The following is a 23,478-nucleotide window of genomic DNA, read 5'->3' on the forward strand; positions in this document are numbered from 1 at the left end:
TTGCCTGCATGTTTCAGATTTGGTGACGGTAATGACCATTTATCAGTATTGAGACACTGAATCATAAAGCTCCCAAGGTCAGGGGTTGATGCCTGTTTCAGGGATTTGTAACCGCCATGTTTTGGGCTCCTGGAATCAAACAGCAAGGAATACAGAAAACTGAATACAATCAAGCCTTTGTGAAAAAAAAAAAAAAAAGTTTACGGATTTTGCTAATAGAAAACAGAAGGAAATGGTGTTCTGTATTGATGGCGTGAACATCGTAACGAAAGAGTGCATATAGTTAGATTTCTGGGTGTCTGATCGGATGATAAATTAACATGGAAAAAACATTTTGCATACGTTAAATCTGAGGTAGGCAAAATCATTTTTATTTTGAATAAGGTAAAGCACATTTTGGATACTAATACATTGATAAGGCTATATAATGCACAGGTTTTACCATATTTTATGTACCTGTGTGGCAGGGGTGGGAGCCATCCTGTCATCTCTGTCATGTATTTGTTCTGCATAGGTGAGTCCAATCTGCACTGTGAATTGTGCAGATTTGACTCAAATACATAGAGATGACTTGTTGACACATCTCACACCTCTGCAATACTTTTAAGAGCAGTTTTACCCCCCCCCTTTTTTTTTTTTTTTTACAGAAAAGAGCCGTACGAATAATATAAGTGTATGATATAGAGAACGTACAAACAGATTCTTGTGATAATAAATATAATAAAGCATAAAGCAAATAATAAATATTTACCAGAAGGGTTATAGAACCTATTTGAATTAGAATTAGGTAGACAGCAGATGATAGTAGGATTTTACACCTAGGTTTGTTCAGTTAAAATTAAAATGAATATGTGATTTCTGTTACAGGTTTTAAACTAAGGAATTCTCTAAATGTTTTGTTTCCCTGCAGACTCGTATTTTATTTGTATAAAAGTATTTTTCAGTTTAAGAAAAAGCTCAAATTAGCTTGTATGTAGTGGAAGGTGAAAGGAATTGAAAGGAATTTCTTCAATGCTAGTGATATGTTGTACTTTTTTTTTTTTACCTAGTTTGTACCTAATAGAAATATTTGCACAGACTTGGCAAATGTTAAAGTTTATCTTCTTCCTGCATTTCAACTATAATGATACAATTATGTTGTATGAATTGCAATCGTTTAAACCACAGAAAAAAAATAGTGCTATGAAACTTATTGCTCCCCCATCAAAGGCACAATCATCTGTTCTAGCGTAGATGCAGCTTCAGACTCCCTGTCCACTTGTGTAAAGGGTGATGGTTGTCAATGATTACAGACAAAAATGATAAATCGTCCAACTGAAGATCCAATGTGTTAAATGCGGTGGCATCGACCAAATCACAGTCAGGGTTCTTCAGGGATTACTTTTCCAAATGTCTGTTCAGAAATGATGCGGATGCTAAGCAGGTGCTTCTGCGTGGACATAGTTAAAATAAAGCATGTGGCAGGAAGTCGGATTCTTCAGAAAAAAAAACATACTGTATATCCACATGGAGAAAACCCTCTTGTTCAAAGCAAAAAGCTGCAAATCATGATTTTGCAGTTGTGGTTTTCATAGTTTAGTAAGAAGTTTGATTAACATTGGATTAATGAGGGCTCCTTCTCACACTTTTTCGACCATCCATCAGAATCAGAAGGCCTTTGTCATTATAGGCAGTCCAGTGAGATTAAAATCCACCAATATCAATTCAAAGAGTAGAAAAATATATTAAACGTAAAAAAAAAAAAATGTAATGGCTATACACGTGGACATTGGTATAAAGCACACACACTTGGGAAATGTTTAAGTGAAATGAAAAAGCAGTATATGCAGATACAGAATAGATATAAATTGTACATAAAGGTACAGTATATTGTCACTCAGTGGTTGGAATATTGCACAGTGTTGGGATTGCACAAGGAAAAAATCAGAGAATTTTATCTGTTCAGGATGCTACAGCTGCTACCTTCTGTGATATCCAAGAACCTTATTAACAACTAGTTGAAAAACTGCCCATCTCTTGATATCAGACAATGGTGTTAATAAAACCTTAAGTTCTTTATGTGGTGCTGCTGCTGAACAGATCATAGATCAGCACTGGAACTGCTTTGGTGTGGGGAAAAAAAGCCTTATCATGTGCTCTAGCAGAGTTTTACTTATCCTGGGTATTCCCTGTGCTGCTCGTATCAAATGTCGCCCTGCTTCAGTTCACTTGATATAACCGCTTTGGTCAGAAACAGAGTTCTGTAGAACTTGATAAAAGTATGAAGAGTAAATTAAGTTATTCTGATCCGGCGTGTTGGACAGGGACTAACCCAGTGACACCGGGAGAATGGCTTCTGGATCTGGTAGAAGAAGAACAGTCTTAAAGCAGTTTTGATCTTTGTCTCTTAAGGCATTCCAGGCACACCTTTAGTCATCACTTTTTCTAAGTAGCTTAAACAATGAGGCTATATTTTCTGTGCAGCGCAAATAGATAAAATCCTTGCTGTGAATGAGTTCTACCATTAAATGGATGGAACATTTTTACCGGACCTGCTAAGTCCATATCAGAACCTGCTCCAGCTATTTAAAAATGCAGACTGTGTGTCTGTATCATACTAGGCTCAGTGACTTGCTCAAGGGCACTTCAACAGGATGGATATCTGCTGACGTGAGCTTGAACCAGTAACCTTGAGGTAGAGGACACTCTTCTGATGGCCCTGCCTGTTTCCAGTCACCCTCTGATCAGACTCCAGAAAAGATTAAGAGGTTTATATTTCAAAAGAGGCTTTATTAGGTAGTTTTCCATACATTAGCTTATAAAGACATTTCCTGGTCTTTTTTAAGATATAAAACAGCTTATCCTTGTTTATCATTACATTACATTTATTTCATTGAGGTAGTGAAAGAACAGAGCTGATTTTCATAAAAAGCTCTCATTGTTTTCCATAACAGGCTTGCTGGGACACTTTAAATAACCGTACTCACATACTTATTTAAAATGTATTAGTAAGGGAGCTTTGAGTGCTGTCAACTCTGTTGTGAGTTTACCAGAAGATTAGGAATATATTAAATAAATAAAACTAGAATTTATAGTTCATTAATAGGCAATTCAAATCAAGGGTAAAACTAGTTATTTATTATCAGTTGAGTGACAATAACTGTAATTTGCTTACAAACCAGGGTTTTAGTCCCTTACTTAAAAGGTTGGACTCCTGAATCCGGCTGTTAAAAATCCAGTTGTCTTTCACCAATTTAGTAATTTAGGCTATGGCTATCAGTAACGTTATTACTCACCAACCAAATAAATAATTCGATGCTACTGAAAGAAGAGTGAATCCAGCATGATAGATAAATCATTCACTATGTAAAATGAACACAAAAGACCACAGGTTAAAATACAATAGTACCTTTATTAGCTGCAATCACACAGTATTATACCTAACGACTAAGCAAACACGAAACATTATTGAAAATAAGAATAAATTAAAGAAATAAAAGGGAAAGAGCGGTTTATGTCCGAACCCGACCTGGTGATGGTAAGGCAGGCGGGGGGAAGCATACCGTCACCAGGTCGGGGTTTGGTCACTCCGTCCCATACCGCCGGGGTTCCCGGACCAGCCCCGGAGCTTATAGCTCGATTCGAATGAAATTAAAGTTTAATTCAAACCAGAAGTTTCATTCAAGTGGAACTTCAGCTGAAATCTTTTAGAACTTCAGTGAAAAGATTAAAAAAAACTGTTGGTCCCTTAAAGACAGAGTGGGGGGGATATGAAAGATTACAGAACTCTAGATAGAACTGTTTAATTGTCTCCTGATGCATAGAGATCCTGTTTTTATCTGTGCGGCACACGGTCCATTGCTGATCTATGTTATAGAGCAGACCCATCAGTTCCAAACCACAAACTGTGGCGGCAATAAAAGTGGGCTAACTTGGCACCAGCTTTTTGAAGGCCAACAGCAATGGACTGCTTGGCTAACTGAGGCTGTGTGAGAATACAGCAGCTGAAAACGTTTTATTTTTTAAACAAAAAACAAATGATTATGAGGTTACTTAAAATTCAGGGTCATTGTGTCCTCAATGACTCAGAATCTACTCCAGTGGTTTTTAAAGGGTAGCAGCACAAGATCCCTCGTCTGATTTAATAGAGAATATCGTTTTTTATTTTGACTCAAAGATTTCTAAAAGTTTGTAAATATTTTAATCTAGCATTTTCAATGATACACAAAGGTAGAAAGGATCAAATAAACCTGCTTTACTGACCTCCAACCAGCCTTCCTGTTATCTGTTGAATATGTTGTTTTCTCTGCCGTTCTTGCTTCTTACAGCTTTGTAAAAAAATCGGACCAGCTGAATGGCTTTCTTTGAGTTTTTACTCTTACTTGAAAACCAGAGAGTGTTCCTATCAGCATGACATGGTTATTGAGAAATAATTAGAGCTGTTTGGTCTAAAAACACTCGAATCTTGTAACCAAACATTTTATCTATACATCTCTACTTTCTAATTATTTTTATCCTAGAATAAGTTAAGATCATTCTCTCTCTTTTGTTTTTTTTTGTTTGTTTTTGGCAGTGTTTCATATCATCTTGTTTTTTATATGCCCTAGTACTGATAAATCCTGGTTAAACCTATTAGTATAAAAGTATTAAAAGTAGTAGTAGTATAAAGTATAGACTTTATAGTGTTTATTAAATGCTGGTTGGGATTTGAAAATGTCCATATAGATTGTAAAGAGGGTTTACAGAGACATCAAGACATAAGTTTGCAGGGAAAACGAAACGAATACTACCTGCGTTTCATCAGAAATTTAAATTGCATCAGAATGGGGATCAGAGATTAACTGAGTATTTTATCTTACCTTAATTATGTGACTCAGCTCTGGCTTTTCTGATCCACTGACTGTAGAATAGCGAAATGCTATTTAGAAGAATCAGTTAAGCAGCTTACCATGGTTCCTGTGAAAATTGTGAAAAATATTATTTTGTCATCAGAATATAAATATATTTTGACTTATAAAGCTGTTAAACCTAATGAAATAAGGTGTGCTCTCACTTTATTAAAAGGAAGGATTTTCATCTTATTTTGTTTCCCTTCAACTGTGCTATTTTCTCTGATTCTTGCCAGGCAGGGGCATCTTCTTGTGTCCACTGACTAAGGTTTGGTTGCATTTAAAAAGGAATTATTTTGTGAGAAGCGTCCACCTTTAGTTTCTAAGATAAACTTCTGGTCAAAACCCCGAGAATAATCCTTTTCTCACAGGAACAACTGTGCAGGCATTTAGGTTTCTGATCACTTAAAAATAGTGAAGTAGTGTGGTGAAGATGCCTTTGTGAGAGGTATGATTTAGCTAACCTTTTGTCGTAAGGGTTTTATTGGATATTATAATGGTTCATAGAAAGTCTCCTGGTTATTGGTTTTCTGCTCGACTTGGCAGATAGGAATATTATGGAGGGAGTCACTGTATTTACTTTAGAAACCTGATCAAAGCCACTGGCATCCCTGGGTCCAGCAGATCCTGCAGATATACACCCAGTTTGGGGAGACCAGGAGAGGCTGGATCCTGGCCACTTGGCTCAGAGCTTCAGATGAAACAGCGTTTTGGAGCTCAGACAGGAGCAGCAGGGAAATCAGAGCTAGAACCGTAAGGAGAGAGCAGCAGAACCGGGATGATGCTGCCCCTCTGGTCTCCCCCTCTAGAGCTGAAACCAGAGCGGGAAACGGGACAACCCTGGCGTTTTCTTCCCGGTCATGACCACACAGACCAGGACCATCGATGATGAGGGATGGTGTTGCAACACCTCCAACACTGCAGAAATAATCTAGAAATAAGACATCTGTTAAAGTCAAGTGTATTTACCCTTAATTTGAGTAAGTAAATAAGATGATTTACAATGCAATGAGTGTTTTTATTCTAAAATAGCAATATACTGTATAATGTGCACTTGAAATAAGACAATGCAATTGTTTTTTTATTTATTTTAAATTTAAAATTTCTTGTTCCATTGGCAAGGTATCTCGTTTACCTGCTGAATTCAATAAAGAATGCACTTATTTCAGGTAAAAAATTACTTATTTATATTTAGATTTTTTTTTTTCATTAAGTGAAGGCCATAATCTGCCTCTTGTACTCTTGTGTCTTCATGGACAGTCAGTCAGATCCTCTTTTTCAATGCAAGGGTTTCTTTTTGGGAGATGTACGTAGCACGTTATCTTTTTGGTCCCGACTATCCCGTTATTTTAGATTTTGGTCCCAATTACCCATCATTTAAAAAAAAAAAAAGAGTGACTTTGTTCAACATCTGCAGCAATGGAGCATTGCAAGCTGTTCCTAGCATGCTCAGAGCGATTTCGTCTTTGCCATCAGTGTCATGATAGGAAACCTAGCAGAGATTTTTTCGTACAGATTCTTAATATCTTAGAATATTATCTTTAGATTTTTAGCAGCCAATTTTTAAGGTTGCAATTTTTTGAGGCCCATTGATTGTCTCTTGCTCCAATTTTTTTCTCTTGTTCCTGGGTTTTGATTAGGATTGTTTTAGATGAAACACTGATGTGTTGCTTCAACGTTGAGTTTTGTGTCGATGTTATGCTCAGCCTGCTGGAGGGAGCAAAGCAAAGGCAGCGAGGTGGGCAGGGAGGGAAGTGAAGGTGGGGTGTTGAGAGTGTGAGGGGAAGAGGAGATGGAGGAAGAAGGGAGGATGCAGCGCTCAAAGCAGCAGAGCAGCAGGTTGCTATAACAACAGCACCTTGGTTCCCTCCATCTCTCTGCTCCTCCTCTCTGATCACCCTCTCATCATTTGCTCCCTGCTGTCATTCGGTGCGATATGCCTCTCCATCAAGCCACCTATCCTACTCCTCCATCCCCCCTACCCCTATCAAAACTCCCCATTTCCTCTGCTTCATCTTTATGTTCTGGTTGCTCCTTTGCTCAGTGAAAAAAACAAAACAACAGAAAGACCATCTGCCTACAAATAAATCCCCTTTTCCTCCCCGTGTGTCTGTCAGATTCACCTTTGTCTCGGTGTGTTGTCGTCATTCGCCGCGCGTCGCGGTTAGCAGGCAGAAGAGCAGTCAGCAGGTGTTTGTGTCAAAGAAAACACACAGGAGGGAAAATAAGCGGCGATCGCTCCTGTCTTTGCTCTTTTACATCCTCTTGTCCTTTTCTCTGTCATGCTCTTTTTCTTTGTTCCTTTCTACCTCCACTAAAGCGCTGCACATCCAACAAACTCCCTCAGAGTTCTATCCTCTGAATCCAAGTAGTTTTTTTTTCTATTCTAACATATTGCATTAAATAAAGCTTTAAACAAATAAAAATATTGTAGCAGCCAATTCACAGGATACAACCGGTTTCTTAGAGTTGCTTTTTGAGTTGTAATTATGGACGTAACTGCACTAAAATAAATGTTTAATTAATTATTTATTAGAAGGTATTTGTTGTAGTTTTGTCATTCATCCCATCGTGCTCCCTCCAGCTGTTTCACACCGACAGAACCCCCGATCCTTCTGTTTTTTCTTTTTTTTTATGCCATTCTGTCAAAGCAATCTGCATTATACCAACGGGGTTAAATGGATAATGTTGTTTTGTTTGTAGGTGGATGTGCATGCTTGCGTCCGTGCGGAGGGTGCCGCGGCTCACGCTACCTGGATAATTGTGGGAGTTTTTATAGGTTGGCTTTGAAAGGCGAGCCTGTAATTATCAACGTGAGTCACTGGCATTTAGGGAAAACCTGAAACGCTCACACCTGTGTTCAGAAGACCTGAATTATTTAAACCCATTGATTACAGCCACATACATTAAGCAGGAGAGGGAATGGTTTTTGTTCGGTTTCTTTGGTCTTTTCAGCAGCAGCCAGAAATCCACACATACAGTATCCACCGCTGAGTGGATATGTGTGGATGTGTGAGGATACTCCTCCCAATTAATGCTTGGACCCAGCTTGAAAAGGATACAGGATTACAGATGTTAAAAACTAGATTGTTTTCTGTGTTCATGCAGGGTATGACACAAAAAAAAAAAAACCTGGGATTTAACCCAAATAAGTAAGGTTCAGACCCTCCCAAAAAGTCATAAAAAATTAAGTTTTTAAAATTTTGCATTTAGAGCATAATTAAACAATGATTTAGAATTTCCAAATGGAAATTAGATGTTTTTCCCCATTGCACCACAATACATGTGAAGATATGCTTTGCTGCATTTTCGACCTGAGAGAATCGTTGACCCAGTCTTAGGACAGCCGTCGGTTAACACCATTTCCTCTATAAGTAAATGGAGAGCACAAGAAAGGTGAAATTGGAGAATTAGTTTTTTTTTCAATGCAGCCTTTTGTTATATTTGAGGCTTTAAGTTTGCCTAATCAATGAAAATGTCCTATTGAATACTTTAAATTTGTGTAAACATACAGTAATCCGAGTCTGTTGTTGTAAATTATCTCCTGGTATTTTAGCCTGCTTTTAAAATCTTAACCCTACCCCCCATTGTTGTTGCTGTATAAATCACTCCATGCCTCACAGGCTGGAGTTTTTCCTGTCAATACTAAAAGCGTTTATCATTTCATTGCGATAATTAGGCTAACTGCCAATCAATGTGCAGAATATGAGGAGGAAACCACCTCCAGCAGCCCCGCATCACTCTTGCACTTACGTCTACTCTCAGAAAATCAAGAAAAGGAATGTTTTTTTCATGGTGTGTGTTTCTGCCAGCTTGAACGGGTCCACCTCCAGGTCAGAATACAATCTGAATATATTTCATCTGCTGTTCTGTCTGAATAACAAAGAGCTAAGTGTGTATTTGCACACATACATGTACCACATGAGCACCCTGTGTGTCTTTGACTCTTCCACATGTGACAGCTGAGAGTGTGGATTTTGCTAAATATTTTTCCTGCTTCTGAGCGGCTTTGTTTTACAGCTGCCTGTTTCAAATGTAGATGAGCATGATGGATGCCACTTGTGAGATGCTGTTAACAATGTAGATGCATTTGTGCTTTTTACCTGTGTGTGTGTGTGTGTGTGGTGGGGTTAAAAGGTGTAATCGATTGAAGTCTTAGCAGATGTGTAGACTTTGCTTCCAAGTCGTCTTATACAGATTTTGCTTCCACTACTTTTATGGTCTTATTTTTGAATAAATTTTGCTTTATTAATATTATATGTATATAATAGGATGAGGTTGCAAATCATTAATTTTGAATTAATTTGATTGCTCTTATTGATCAGCTAGCAATTAATTAATATGTTTTCTTAAAAACCTCTCGTATTAAGAGGTTTATTTACATAACATGAGGGGCATTTTTTTTTTTTTACAATATGTTTAATGAAAAAAGTACATCATTATATTTTAAAGAGGCATTAAAGAGTCTAATGAACTGCAGCTCTCTTCTCTTCTCTTCTGCTTGTTCTCGTAGTTCGTAGTTACTTTTTTCCCCTTATCTAGAGGTGCCATGGGTGTGAGTTGAGGAGCATGACGGTTGCTTCTGAATATCCACAAAATCCATCTTGAATATAACGTTTTGATTACTTGCGAGGTCGGGCCCATTTAATACAGTTTAGGTACCAGATTTGCTCGGGGCCCTGCCCTTTCTTATGTCATCATATGGCAACACTACTCGGACATCCGCCTAATAGCATGAAGTTACCTCAGTAACTTTACAAATAAAATGGCAGAAATAACTTTATAGCCAATTGGAAAGTTTTATTTTGGTGTTTCTAAAAAATCCTTAAAGATTAACAACATTCTTTTGTGAAGCCATTATGAAGGTATTACACAAAAAAAATCTAAGATTTGGTCTAATGAAATATCGCCTATGTCGTCTAGTTTGCCTGATATAATGACAGGCAGGATTGATAGTGGATTAGTTGTATATATCAGTTGTATAAGCTGCAACAGGTCATTGATAAAGAAACAGAATACTTTTATACACCTTCATCGTGGAAAGTTGAGTTTAATTAAAATGAGAAAAAAAATGGTAGAAGAAGGTGAACAACCAGCAAAGGATGAGACACTAGAGGTAAAAAAGTCAGACACCCGGGCCTCTATAATACCTCAGCAGTCTTCATTGAGGCAGTCATCCATCTACATCTCAACATTTCTGTATAATAGCTTTTTCTTTTGACCTATGCTCTCTACTATATATCAGCAAAGTGTCATCAGCAGAGCCATCTCAATGACATTTGTTATCAGTTTTTCATTTCAAGCAAACTGGATCATAATATTTGAAGGGTGTCTTTTTGATGGGGAATTACAAAAAAAGGCCAAACTGGAAAGTTTCCTTAAAGTTCTTGTACTGCTGTGCACCCTTTACTTTGCCTCTTTTCATGTCTCAGATTTTGTTTACTGTTTGTCTGTGCCTCCTGTGCTCCCTCCCCCAGGTCTATGACAGTGATTACCTTAACCACCAGCCAGGGTTTGTTAGCACCCCGTTGTTATCTAGTCTGTGCTCCGGCTGCGGCAGCGAGACAGTGGAGCTGGAAATGGTGCGGTGGCTGCCCACAGTAGGGCTAAGAATGGGCTTTCAGAAAGGGGAGCTCATTTGGCTATTGGCTGATGTTAATGTTGGGGAGAGTGCAGCTGTTGCTTTGATCTCTTCATTCTGGTTATAGAAAGGAGGTCTTCCCATTTTAACCTTTGTTTCCAAACACATACACATCTTCTTATGCAAAGCCACTGGTGTGGTCATTTGAAGGTAGAAATACAATTGGTTTATCAGTACAGCGCACTGTTTTGCTTCTGATGACAGCCTCCTTGTGGTAGGAGAGAATAGCTTGTTCTACCAATTTACTTATTGTTCTACAATTAGTTTCTTAAAGAATAACTTTTTTTATCTCTGTTTCTTTCAGCTACAGGAAACTGTAAAAAGGAAACTGGACAGCGCACGATCACCCCTGAACGGGGACCAGAACGGCATCTGTGACGGCGGTAGCTACTCCCCAACAAGCAAACGGGTTATAAAGGAGCCCCCCGGGGGTTTTGACTCTCTGACAGGCCTCCCTAAGAACAATAATAATAACGTGCCACCAATTTCTCCTCTGCATAATCAACTGGACATTAAACCTTTACTCAGTGGACCCAACACGTCTACCGGCAACACTACAAATGGGAATGGCACCCATGCAGCCAGAGCCTCCGACGATTTGGGGAAGAACGGTGGCAGCCACCTTCCGGACATGAAGCTGAACAGCTCCCTGGACTTGGAGGATAGCTTTGGTCTCCTTAAAGACCTGAAACAGGAACCGCTAGACGACAGTGGAGGGATGGAGTCCAGTGAACCCCAGTCGCTGTCCAACCAGAACAAACTGTTCTCTGACATCAACCTCAACGACCAGGAGTGGCAGGAGCTGATTGACGAGCTGGCTAACACTGTGCCAGAGGATGACATGCACGACCTCTTCAACGAGGACTTCGAGGAAAAGAAAGAGGCAGAGTTCAGCAGGTCGGCAAACAGCCAGAACGAAGCCTCACAGGAAGCAGCTGGGAGCACAACGCCTGGGGTTGGGTCGACGTCGACGGCGTCCTTACCTCCTCCTCCACAGGGGGTCCCACAGGTTCCTATTGGTTCACCACAGGTCAGTATAAAAACCATCAACACGACAAGACAGCTTGCAGTGAATATTAGAAGTACTTGACCAACCAAAGCTTTTATTCATTCTGTCACTTCCTGCTACAAAGATTAGCATGTTCAAATGGTTCATTGTGACACACAAAAACAATATACAGTACCACATATTTTATAAAATTATTGGAAATGATTGGTTTTGAACTCTACAGAGATCAATCTGACATGCATAGAATTAATTTGGATTCAGTTCCCTTTAATATAAACCTTGCAATAAAAATAAGAATTTTAACCAATAATCATAAAAACCTACTTAATTTAAAAATAGGATATATAAAAAAATATATAATATATTTATAAAAGAAACATGTAAATCCATTGTAATTTAGTCTTTGGGACCTGTTTAGAACCATTGAGAATCCTGACCAGTTGTCTTTCAGTACGCACTGCTGACTGGCCAACCTAGATCACCTCTTTCCCATTTAGGCATTAGGCCCTGCAACTCTGAGGAGATGAGCATTTATTGATAAAGAAGTTAATGCTTTGTGTTGGTGAATTAAAATAAACCCACCAAAAACACTAGCTGCCATGGATACAGCCTGTCATTGATTTATAAAAAATACTCAAATTATGTCTTGACATGAAATATGTTGGTCTAGTTTATTGTGTTTTTTATTAGCAATACATAATTCAATTAAACAGATGTCACTGAGCTTTTTTATATAGAAAAAAACTCCTAACAGATTTTACTTGTTGGTTCTAATTTAAGATGCCTGCAAAAACAACCAAGCTTGCTGTACAGTTAGTATGAGGTCCTTTGTCCCTTGTATATTGGATTTGTTTAAAAAAAAATTTCAGCCTGATCATGTGCCGGGTAGTGTACAGGGGGTAATGAGGGGAACTCAGCCTCTCTAGACCACCTCCCAATCAGGAATTGTAAGGTCTGGAGAAAATCAAACATGTTTACAATCTAGTCGGCCATCGTAAGATTACATTAGAGTGTCGGGCAGAACTTTTAAAACCAATCATTGCACGCAGCTGCGTGCAATGATTGAAAATATTGCACAGTGTATGCCCGGCTTTAGCCTTGTTTAATTATAGGTTAATTGTGAAAACACTTTGGTCAGATTGTTAAATTCTTCTAAATACTCAGTAGTTTATTGGGCCTGCTGTAGTTTTTCTGTGGCTGTGGGGGTGTTCAGAGACTCACAGAAATGTTTTTGAAGGGACACGATCATACCAAACCCTTTCTAAGAACAAGGCTTGGAAAATGTTCCCATAAAACCAGAATTGAAATGTTTTAAGGCAAAGCTTATCAGTATATGACACTCCAGAACTGAACACCCTTCAAATAATTGTGGGTGTTTTGTTAAAAATGACATGTTCAGATTTTATAGTTTTTTTATTGTCTTATTCTTAACCCTCAGGTGCGACCGTCATCATCCGGCCCCCAGTTTGCGACCACTGCCAATGGGACCCCTCCTCAACAACCGCTGCAACAGTCTCCGGCTGTTGCTATGCCATCAGGTTCACCCTTGCACAACTGTGTAGCTCGCTCCCCTCAGACTCCAACCCAGGCTCAGACTCAAGCAGTCTCCAGGCCTGGGAACGGATACATGATGAACCCAGGCCCGGTTAATCAGACGGGGTCAGGGGGTGGCACACCCGGGACTGGCCCTGGAGGTCAGCCTGTGGGTCCAGTTACTCCTGAACTTTCTCCAGCAGAGCAGCTAAAAGCAATGGCCCAGCAGCATCATCACGCTAAGATGATGCAGCAAAACCAAGCAGCTAGCTGGTCGCCTGGGGGTGCACCTACCAGTCCCTACAATTCTGGTCCCTTTAATCAAGACAAGCCCAACAGCCCCATGATGTACCCACCACAAGCCTTTAACACACCAAAGGGCCCTCTGGTGGCTGGGATGGCCCCTAACAATGGGCCCAAAGCCCCCATGAACAACTACCTCCCTCACAACCCCATGGGCATGATGGGACAGCAGCAGCCCAACAGCATAAACCAGAATGCTCTGTCCAAACAGTCACAACAACAGCAGCAGCAAACAGCCGCCATGCTGTCATATAGTAACACAAAACCGCTGAGTCACTTCAGCGGCAGCGGGGTGGACCACATGGGTCAGAGGATGACTCCGCCCATGGCCGGGAACAGTCAGGTGAAGAACCCCATGATGCCGTCCTACATGGGAGGCGCCGGAGGTGGTGGGCAGGGGCCCGGGCAGACGCAGGGCCCCATTCCCGGACAGACGGCCCACTTGGGGGAGGAGCACAAGAGGCTGCTGATGATGAAGCAGAAGGTGTTGAACCAGAACATGCCCTACAGCAACATGCAGGCCCATGGACAGGTAAGGCATCGACGTTGTTGTTGTTTTTTTCTCTTATAGTGCAGCTGAAGATGCTGCTCATGTTTCTATCTTTGAGGTGGGCTAGGGTTGGAGGCTTTTCAGCACATTTCATGGTTCTTCAGGCCACCTACCCTACAAGTTTAGCATATATATATTTGAGTGAAAAAAAAAATGCTAAATGAAAATAGCTATTATTTTACTACAGGATGTCCCATGTTATTCCCAAAGGGATGTACAGCTTTCCCTTACTATAGGTTAAATTGATCTACTTAATTGTTCTCTGATTGGCTATTGAAGTGTCTCTCTCCGTCTTGCAGCCTGAGTGAACCACACACATTTTAAAATGTTTATTTGAAATGGCTTCTCACATCTTTCACTTTCTTATGATGTCAATTTTTCAAGTGTTGTGAAAAATTGGCCAAAGCAGTACTTTATTTGCAAATGTTGGATTAATCTCTAAAACTGTAAACAAATTAACATAATTCAACAAAAGTCATGACATATCTGCATTAACATTTAGGGGATGGCAGCCTAGCGGTTAGGGAATAGGGCTTGCAAATCCTGAGGCTGTGACTTTGAAACCCACTCCCACAGACTGCCTCTCTGGGTCTCTGACCTTTAACCTCCACTGCTCCCCGGGCTCCCGACGATTGCAGCCCACTGCTCCCCAAGGGGATGGGTTATGTGCAGAGGTACATTTCTTCAATGTGAGATCAATAAAGTTCAATTATAATTATTATTTACATGAAAAAAGTGAAAAGCCTGTTTTTTTTTTTTTTTTTTTTTTTTTTTTTTTTTTTTTTAGAAAATGACTAAAGTTTTTATTTAAAGATTTGTGAATAGACTAGCTTTAGTTCTGACTTGACCTCAGAATGCCAGCTTTTACAGGTTTGGTAATGAAGATACGAGTGGCACTTCGCAGTTGGAGAATGCTTCAGATAGTTCTCTTACAAAAATCTCCAAGAGATGTAGCCAGGGAAGTCAAAATGGTGGCAGTTGCCCCAGCAACAAGCTAAAACTGGGAATAGGCATCGGAAAATGGCCTGTGGAGAGTATATTGATGCCTCTGCAACACTAGCAGTATCAGTAGCCCCCCTCCAACTCTAGCAGACGTCCTTCCTCCTTGTCCACACAAGCTTTCACACGCACACACCCAGCAAACGCCAAAGCTAAACGGCTCGGCTGCTCATATCCCCAATCTGTCACAGCTGACTGATGGCTGAGATTGGACCACTAAGCCAAGCTAGCTGCTGTCATTACCCAAAGCCCACCTCAGGCGGTTTGTTTCACAGCACAGCCGCCTCTGAATGCTCCAGCGGTTCAACCAGGTGTCAGGTGGTCATAATGGCGCTCCAAACGAATGACAGTACAATGTGGGTGGACTCTACGTTTTTATTTTAAACGACAGTCAGTCTCTTTGTGTTTTTCTGCTGCCTAACATTATCCAAGAGCTGATGGTTTCCAACTCCTAATAGAAATATGGCAGATAATGTCCGATGTACATAGCTCTATATCTTTCCTGTGTCTTATTCTGGCTTTCTTCTGAAGAGGAGATGGCTACAGTCACTGTCACCTCCTCTCCTCTCCTCTCCTCTCCTCTCCTCTCCTCTCCTCTCCTCTCCTCTCCTCTCCTCTCCTCTCCTCTCCTCTCCTCTCCTCTCCTCTCCTCTCCTCTCCTCTCCTCTCCTCTCCTCTCCTCTCCTCTCCTCTCCTCTCCTCTCCTCTCCTCTCCTCTCCTCTCCTCTCCTCTCCTCTCCTCTCCTCGCCGTCGTTCTGCCTGTCTCTCTTCCAGAGACACTCAGCACCAATAAAGCAGCAGATTTATTAATATAAGGCCTTTGTGGCTGCTGCCTGGAGGGCTGTGTGTGTGTCTGTGTGGGTAAAAGTGCAACTCTGTGCACTTGTATGTTGATGTGTGTGCTTCATTGCTTTAGGAAGGTAGGGGAGGAGATTTATTTGTGTGAGTGGAGGGGATTTGAAGACCGGGAAGAGAGAGGGGAGAAGCTTTTGCAGAAAGGAAAAGATTTATTGAAGAGTGAAGATGGAGCAAAAGAAAATCAAGACACTCCGATGAAAAACACGAGCGAGCAATGCAGAGCGTTTGAAATGCAAAATCTGATTCTGATGGATTTAGTCCAGGTTAAGAGTTAACAGGGGAGCATTTCACTTATTTAAATGAATTAAATACCACTTAAAACTATGGGGGAATTTAGAGCTGTTCCTATTGGCCGTGACTGAGAAAAGTATTCACACCCTGTCAACCTCTTTGCATTGTCACATTGCATGTTATGTTTTGTGGTGATTTTATGGGGCCTGTTTCTCCTCATGCACACTCTGTTTAAAAGTTGCTTTTTGCATCTCTGATATAAGCATACTTTCCAAAAGAAGATTTGCAATTTTTCAAATATGTCAGACTCACGGGCTCCAGATTGCTGCAGAGTAGCACTGCTGCCTTGCAGCAAGAGGATTCAGGGTTTGATTCCGGCCCGGCGTCTTTCTGCATAGAGTTTGCATGATCTCCCTCTGCATGCCTGGTTTCCATCCAGCTTCCTCCAACAGTCCAAAAACATGACTGTCAGGTTAATTGGCTTCTCTAAATTCTCCTTAGGTGTGAGTGTGTGTGTGAATGGTTATTTGTCCTATCAAGGCTGTCAGGGTCCAACCTCCAGGGTTTCCCTTTATTCAGATCAACACATCCTTCTGTACAATATGAAGAAAAGCATCCCAACAGTATGATGCTGCCACCACTGTGCTTCAATGAAGGAATGACATTTAAGATGTGTGGTTATAGTTTTCTAATGCTTATAGCCTTTTCCCGTCTGTCCAACAAGTGACATTATGTGAGCAGGATTACTGCAGGCCTCTTAGCTTTTTCTCTGATTAATGCTGTCAGCTTTGGTGAACAGTCATGTCTATTGATCTACTTACTGTATGTTTTATTTTCTAAAATCCCTTTCTTTCAAATCTGCCATCATATGTGCAGTTCGGGATCGTCAAACGTCAAATTTGCCTTTTAAATCTTTCTATTCCCAAACTGCAGACGGAAACCAACTGTTACTCGGTGGTAGAGGAGAAATCTAAAAACAACCTTATTTGGATCTGAACATTAAGAGTTCATGCTGCTTTGCAGACAAGGAAATAAGCAGTGTCAGTCGTACTGCAATCAAGAGAGGTTTATCTTCAGAACAAGATTCTTAGAGCAGGTATTGGTATATTTACATGTTCCAAACAAGCATAAAGAAAATATTTAATGTATTCAGCTGATTTTATATTTTAAAACAGCAGGCTAGAGTTTCCAGATGTTTCTAAGTGAGTCACACCGAGTCTGGTTCTGCTGGAGGTTTCTTCTTGTTAAAAGGGAGTTTTTCCTCTCCACTGTCACTACAAGCATGTTTGGTGTGATGGATTGCATCTTGATGCAATCATCTGGTTTTCGTTAGATAGAAAACTATTAATCAATGTGACGGAATGGTAAAGATGAACAGAAAAGAGTGAGCAGTGCGACAGTGAGCCACCACTGGTAAGTAGGGATGATGCTGATGCCGGACATTGTAGCTCTCTTCCTCTCCGCTCTCTGAGAATCAGTCCCGCTGTTGTTTACCTCAGCTTGTGCTTTTCTTGTGTGAGTTTCAGGTCTCAAAGTCTCAGTAGCGTCAGTCAAATTTAACAGCCTTTCCTGTCCTAAATATTTCACTCAACCTAAATGATCTGATTTGTCTTTCCTTCACAGCATTAGTTCCAAGGGGATCTCCATGTTTATATCAATGTCAATCCCTCTTATTAAGCATCACGTCCATTTAATTATAGACAGAACTTTCACTTTATTGGCATCATTGTTCATTATGAGTAAAATGTGTAGGAACAGATTCATCATTTTACTGTTATTATCATTTTATACTTAAAGATAAAACAGCTGTTAAGTGAAGTCCCGTTTTTCAGTGGGGAAAAAAACAAAAACACCTCAAACTATAGCATGAATTTCACCCTCTTTGGGGTAAAAATCAAGTAATAATGGTGCAAAAACTTTAATACATAATCAATACTTTAATTTTCTGTTGGATTCAAAACTACTGCATTTATCAAACAGACTGCAGCTAAGTTTTTCCCACTTTGTCTTTTAAAGCACCTCAATAAATATGGAATCAGTCAAAGTCAGCGATGAAAGGAAAAAAAAACAGGGATCTCTACTGAGATCTTTGAGGCCTTCAAAAAGAAGAGTTCTGCATTCTGTAAAGGAAGTTCTGTTTACATCTTTAAGCTTTTTATCCCTGATTCTTTCCTGAGAATAGGTCACTTGAAAAAAACACTTTGAGTAACACTTTATAAGATTTATGTATTAAATTACTATGACAAATTTTGACAGAAAATGTCATTATACTATGATCAGAGAAATGGCTCAGGTTAAGGATGCCAGCGATTACCACCAGGCTGGCTTCTTCAGAACGGCGGTCCTGAATACCAGTTAAAGAAGCATTTTATACGCACAGCCTGCCACATCATCACATCATTTTATTATGCACATGTTTGTTAAATGAGGAGACATCATTGGCCCCAGCCATTTAAAAATAATACAGTGTTCTTAAACAAGGACACTCAGAATGCACAGTGACAGAGCTCTGATAAGAATAATCCACTTAGTGCATATGCTCCCATTTTATTCCCAAATCTTGTCCTAATTAATTTGAAAAACATGAACCTTAACCCTTAAAAGGAAAGTATTGTAACAAGCATATTAAAAATCCTAACAATTTTATTAGTGATTTTGAACCAAACGAGCCACTCCACTGTATGAAAAAATATTAGCAACTGTGAGGATTAAAAATATATATATGCATGCCTGTAACAAACCTAGATGGAGGAAATCTTAGAAAGCCACACTAAACTTTACCACAGATGATAAAAACCTGGAACAGGAGCAATGAGTCTGAAACTGAAACAGAGAATACCTTTGACCTGATGTTCATGCAGCTTTGGAAAAGAAGCTCATGGAGCACGGAGGTGGACGTATCAGGGTCTGGGGATGAAGAACAACGATCACTCATCATTATATGATAATACATTTTTTTTAATTTAAAATGTAATTTTAAATAATAAAATAAAAATGATAAAAAGTGCTAAATATTTGAAACTAAATCATATACCAGTCTTATGTTTACATTTGATCATTGCTGCACTTTAAAAATGGAAATGTCTTGAGAGCTGCACAGAACGAAATTTCTTTTTGTATAAACTCTTGTGTGTACAAAATCACAATTAAGTCTGTCTAAGTTTAAGAGATTAATACTTCTGAGCAAAGAACTGAATATTTAATTTGGTGTTCTGTTTTTTCTTAAAGACTCGGTCTTAACATGATTTATAGGCCTTTGACTCCAGCAAACCTGGCTTTATTTAGATTTCTTCCTGTTCCATTTGTGCGTGCATGTGTATGTAAGCAGTTTTCCTTTATGCCTGCATGTCGTCTCACAGGTGGTGTTTAAATATCTCCCTACTCCATCCTGTTTCTCTGTGTGTGTGTGTGTGTGTGTGTGTGTAGGCTAATCCAGTTAGCAGCTGCTCAGGGAAACTTCAGCCTCTCTCCTCCAAAGCTCGTTAGTCAAGCTTTAATTGTTGCTCCCTCGCTCTGCATATCGCCATGACGCTAATGTATGCCCGTTGTCGCGGTTACCGTCGCCACGGTGGTGGATGTCTCAGTGGAAGCAGCGAGTGGGCCTGTGGGGGGGAAACAAAGGCTCGTGCATGAGCCTGTGTGTGCATGTTTGTGTGAAACAGAGTCTGTGAGACGGATGTGGCTTCTTGCACAAGCAGCTGTGTAGGCTGGCAGTTTGTGGGCGGGTCTCTGGGGTGATCTGAGTGATGATTGGATGAGGGTGGACTGACAGGTGCCGGCCTCGGCGGAGAGCTGCCGGTGTGGCGTTGACTGATTGTAGCAGGAGATTCGACTCTAGGAACAAGCACGTGTGATGGTAATCATTGTCACACAGCAGCAGAAATAAACGGGATCTAAAAACTCTCCTGTTTCTGCTTCTCATTGTGCTTTTCTTCTTCTTTACTCCATTTCTCTGAGCATCCTGATCTCTGTCAGATCTTTCCTCTGACACACAATTGGTCAGTCATGTACAGCCTGGTGTTGTTTTTATTCATGCTGTTGGAAATTTCTCCTTCAGCAGGGTCAGACATGGTCAGAGCTGATAGGAATGGAGACTGACTGAGCTAATTCCTGAAGAAAAAACCTGTTAGAGGATTTAGACTGAAGCATAGGTTTACCTTTAAGCCCGGCGTACACTGTGCGATTTTCGGGGCGATTTTCCAGTCGTGCAAGAATCTTTCGATCGGTCCAACTTTTAGCGTAATCGTGCGTCGTGATTCCGGTAGTGTACAGGGGATAACAAGGGGCAATCAGCCTCTCATCACGACCACCTCCAGATCAGGAATCGTGAGGTTGAAGTAAATCAAACGTTTGATTTTCTCCAGACCGTCGTGGGCAAATCGCTCAGTGCACAAAGAAGAATTCTTCTTTTCATTCTCCCTCTCAGATGTAAACACAGCTGCATGGCAGGGATGCAATGAGTGAAATGCAGTTCTGTCTGTAAAATTGACAGACTGTAGTAGCTACGTTTGCTCAGCCATGTCTTTGTCCAAATACGTCATTTCCTTTTCTTTTTAAGGCTTTCAGCACAAAATTGCATAAATTGCCAAGGCAGCGCATTTCGCTATAGTGAGCTTCATAATCCTCTTCTATTTGTTTGGCTTCTGGATAGACGCATCAGAGCAGCTCCATCTCACTGCAGAGCGGAGTCCGACGTAGTTTTTAGTCGTACAGTGTGAGCAGGTAGATCGGATGAGAGTGTCGGGGTGAACATAAATCGTGAGCTGAGAGCTCACACTGTACGACTAAACCCTGCCGTTAAGTCGTACAGTGTGAGCAGCAGCTGAGTGCAACGGTTGAAAAAAATCGAACAGTGTACACCCGGCTTTAGCGTGAAAGCGGCTCTAAATGTCTATTTAGAGCTGGCGCACATTTGTTTTTTATCAAGAAAATTAATGAAACACAATAAAGGTATAAATATTTTTTAGTTTAGTTATAATAAAAAGTTTGCTAAAGCCCTTTTCATCCCTGCCTCCTTATTCCTAGTGTTGTCCTATGCCCTGTTTCTAAAGGGTAGGCTGTCCCACTGTGGAGAAGGGTTACAGTTAAGGGAAAGTAACTTCTCAGTGGACTATGCTATAAAATGAGGCAGGAGCTGGGTTTAAAATGCGCTAGAAAATGTAAATATATTTTTTTAAAGGCTTTATAATCACTGGCATCTATCCTATAATATTATTATATTTAAATTAGGGCTGAAAAATCAAAAACCACATTGCGATTTTATCGTTATGATAATATCGTTTCCAGAGCTTGTAGAAGTGTCATAGCAGGGTTTTCATTCTTTCATGACCTTAAAAGCTTGCATGTCCAGAGTTATGTTGCAAGACCTCACTATTACCTTTGTGTGAAAAATTGCTAACTTCTTTTCACATGCATGGTCCTGCATGTTAGCTGTAACTGTAACAAACTAAGAAAACCTATATTAAGCTTTTAACTGCAACTTAAAGGGCTGGAGAGAAACCTTTAGTGTCATAAATTTTGCATTAACGTTGTTTTTCAGTGATATTCAGCAAAAAAAATAAATAAATAAATATATATTATGTATATATATATATATATATATATATATATATATATATATATATATATATATATATATAATATATATAAAATCTAAAAATTTTGTGATGTTTCACTTGTCGTTTTCGTTTTTTTTTTGCTTAAAAATTAGAGAGTGATGTTTTAGGCCAATGCTAATGCCAATGATGTTACCATCAGACTAACCAATCCCACATATGTGTTGTTTATTTTGTTTTGGGGTTGGGGGGATGCTGATATTGCCATTTCTACCTCCGTTCCTTGATAAAAAAAATGACACAATAACAAATGTTAAACAAGTCTCAATTTAAACAAAAATCATCTCTTAATAAATTAAAAACAAAAATTAGCAATGGATAGTAAATAGACGGGAGCAGCAATGCATGCACTTCAAGGCATGGCAGCTGAATGCACTGATGAGTCGTTGATGTGTTTGTACATATTAGGCGATTCCAATACAAATAATCTCCGATGGCCAAAAATCTTAAAAATCTTATTTGCTAATAGTGTTATATCTCTTCATTAAGAAGCAGCAGCTAGATTGATGACATTTCTCCATTTTAGTTCATGCAACTTTGTGTTGCCGGAATCCTGAATTGATCATGCTTGAGCTTCCCTTAAGGATGTTTTCTATTGTTCTAGGAGGGATGGGATGAGGAAGAAATAGAAGGGAAAATGTATTTCGCTTTATCATGTAAAATGTGATTGGAAAACACTGGAATTGTAACGTAACAGTATATGAAAAGATCTAACTCTGTAATAGCTCTGGTTGTCTGTTTAGTGCCCCGAATGCTGTTCTCTTCATTTCATGCTGGAAGGAAGGCCATATAAGACCAGTCATCCCACCCTCCCCCCGACCAATTCAGAGGAGCAGGAGATATTACCTCCCCACCCTCACAAACACACATTTTATCTCCTGTTCCCTCTGTCACCCCCCCCTTTACCCACCCCTGCACATATAGGCTCTACCAAAGTGACAAATAAACAAGTGAATACTGCTCACCCTCCTTCCTCCATCTCTCTCTCTGTCTCTCTCTCAGCCACACGTGTCAGGGCTTGAGCTGAGCCTCCCTCAGATCCTATGGAGAGACTCTGGGGATGTGGAAAGACGGTGAGGGTGGGGGGGCTGTCTGGGTGGAGTGGAAGGGCCTGGCTGCTGTGTTCCTGTGTGTGTTTGCTCTGTGGCTCCTCCAAGATGCTTCATGTTAAGACAAACACAAGACAAACAGCTCCCTCTCTGTGCTCCTTTCTGATTTCCTCTCACGGCTTCCTCCCCCCTTCTAGTGTCACCTCAGCCTTTCCTCCCTCCTCCACCTTGCCTCTTTAACGGTTTTGCCTCTCTTCTGCTTAGCCGCTCTGCTCCCAATCAATAACCTGTGTCCCGTTGCTTGTGCATCTTCTATAGATGAGGATATATAAACATGTCTGTGTGCACATTCACTGTGCCAGTTTTTTCCCCCTTTCTGTGAATCTTTGTTTTTTGTTTCTCCTTGTTGACCAGTAGAGCTGCGTGTTGGTGAGTTTAATAAGCGGAAGCATCTACTGAGGTGTGCGTTTCTGCATGTGTGTTTGAGCAGCATCAGGAGCAGCAGGAGGGAAAACAATTCCCAGTCCCGAATCGCCTCCCCCCACAACACACCACCACCAAATTTGTTTAGTTTGCTTCATTCGCGGCAGAGAAAAACACACCAGAAAGACCATCTCCGCCCATTCGACACGCCCCGGAGGTGTGAGCGCAGGCTATGAGAGGAAACATCGATACCCGCCTCCTCCAACAGGCTGCTCTAGGAGAGGAGTGTCAGTGTATGGTGGAGAGATTATTACCCATCTGTGTGTCTGTAATCAAGCCCTCTTTGATATTAACCTCATCTACAGCAGTGACCCACCTGCAGGCCCAACATTAGAGAA

At 40.3% G+C, this 23,478-nt stretch overlaps 1 protein-coding gene across 1 annotated transcript in view; it reads left to right on the forward strand.

Annotated features, from left to right (window-relative positions):
• Window positions 1-23,478, forward strand: part of maml3 (mastermind-like transcriptional coactivator 3) — a 138,918-nt gene that overhangs the window by 51,480 nt on the left and 63,960 nt on the right. Inside the window, exons 2-3 of the mRNA XM_038290553.1 lie at window positions 10,814-11,539; window positions 12,957-13,886. Of these exons, the coding sequence (XP_038146481.1) occupies window positions 10,814-11,539; window positions 12,957-13,886 (1,656 nt within the window). The remainder of the gene's footprint in view (window positions 1-10,813; window positions 11,540-12,956; window positions 13,887-23,478) is intronic.

This window comes from Cyprinodon tularosa, unplaced genomic scaffold, assembly GCF_016077235.1.
Source record: "Cyprinodon tularosa strain WSP-4 unplaced genomic scaffold, ASM1607723v1 ctg283, whole genome shotgun sequence".
NCBI classification, from domain to species: Eukaryota; Metazoa; Chordata; class Actinopteri; order Cyprinodontiformes; family Cyprinodontidae; genus Cyprinodon; species Cyprinodon tularosa.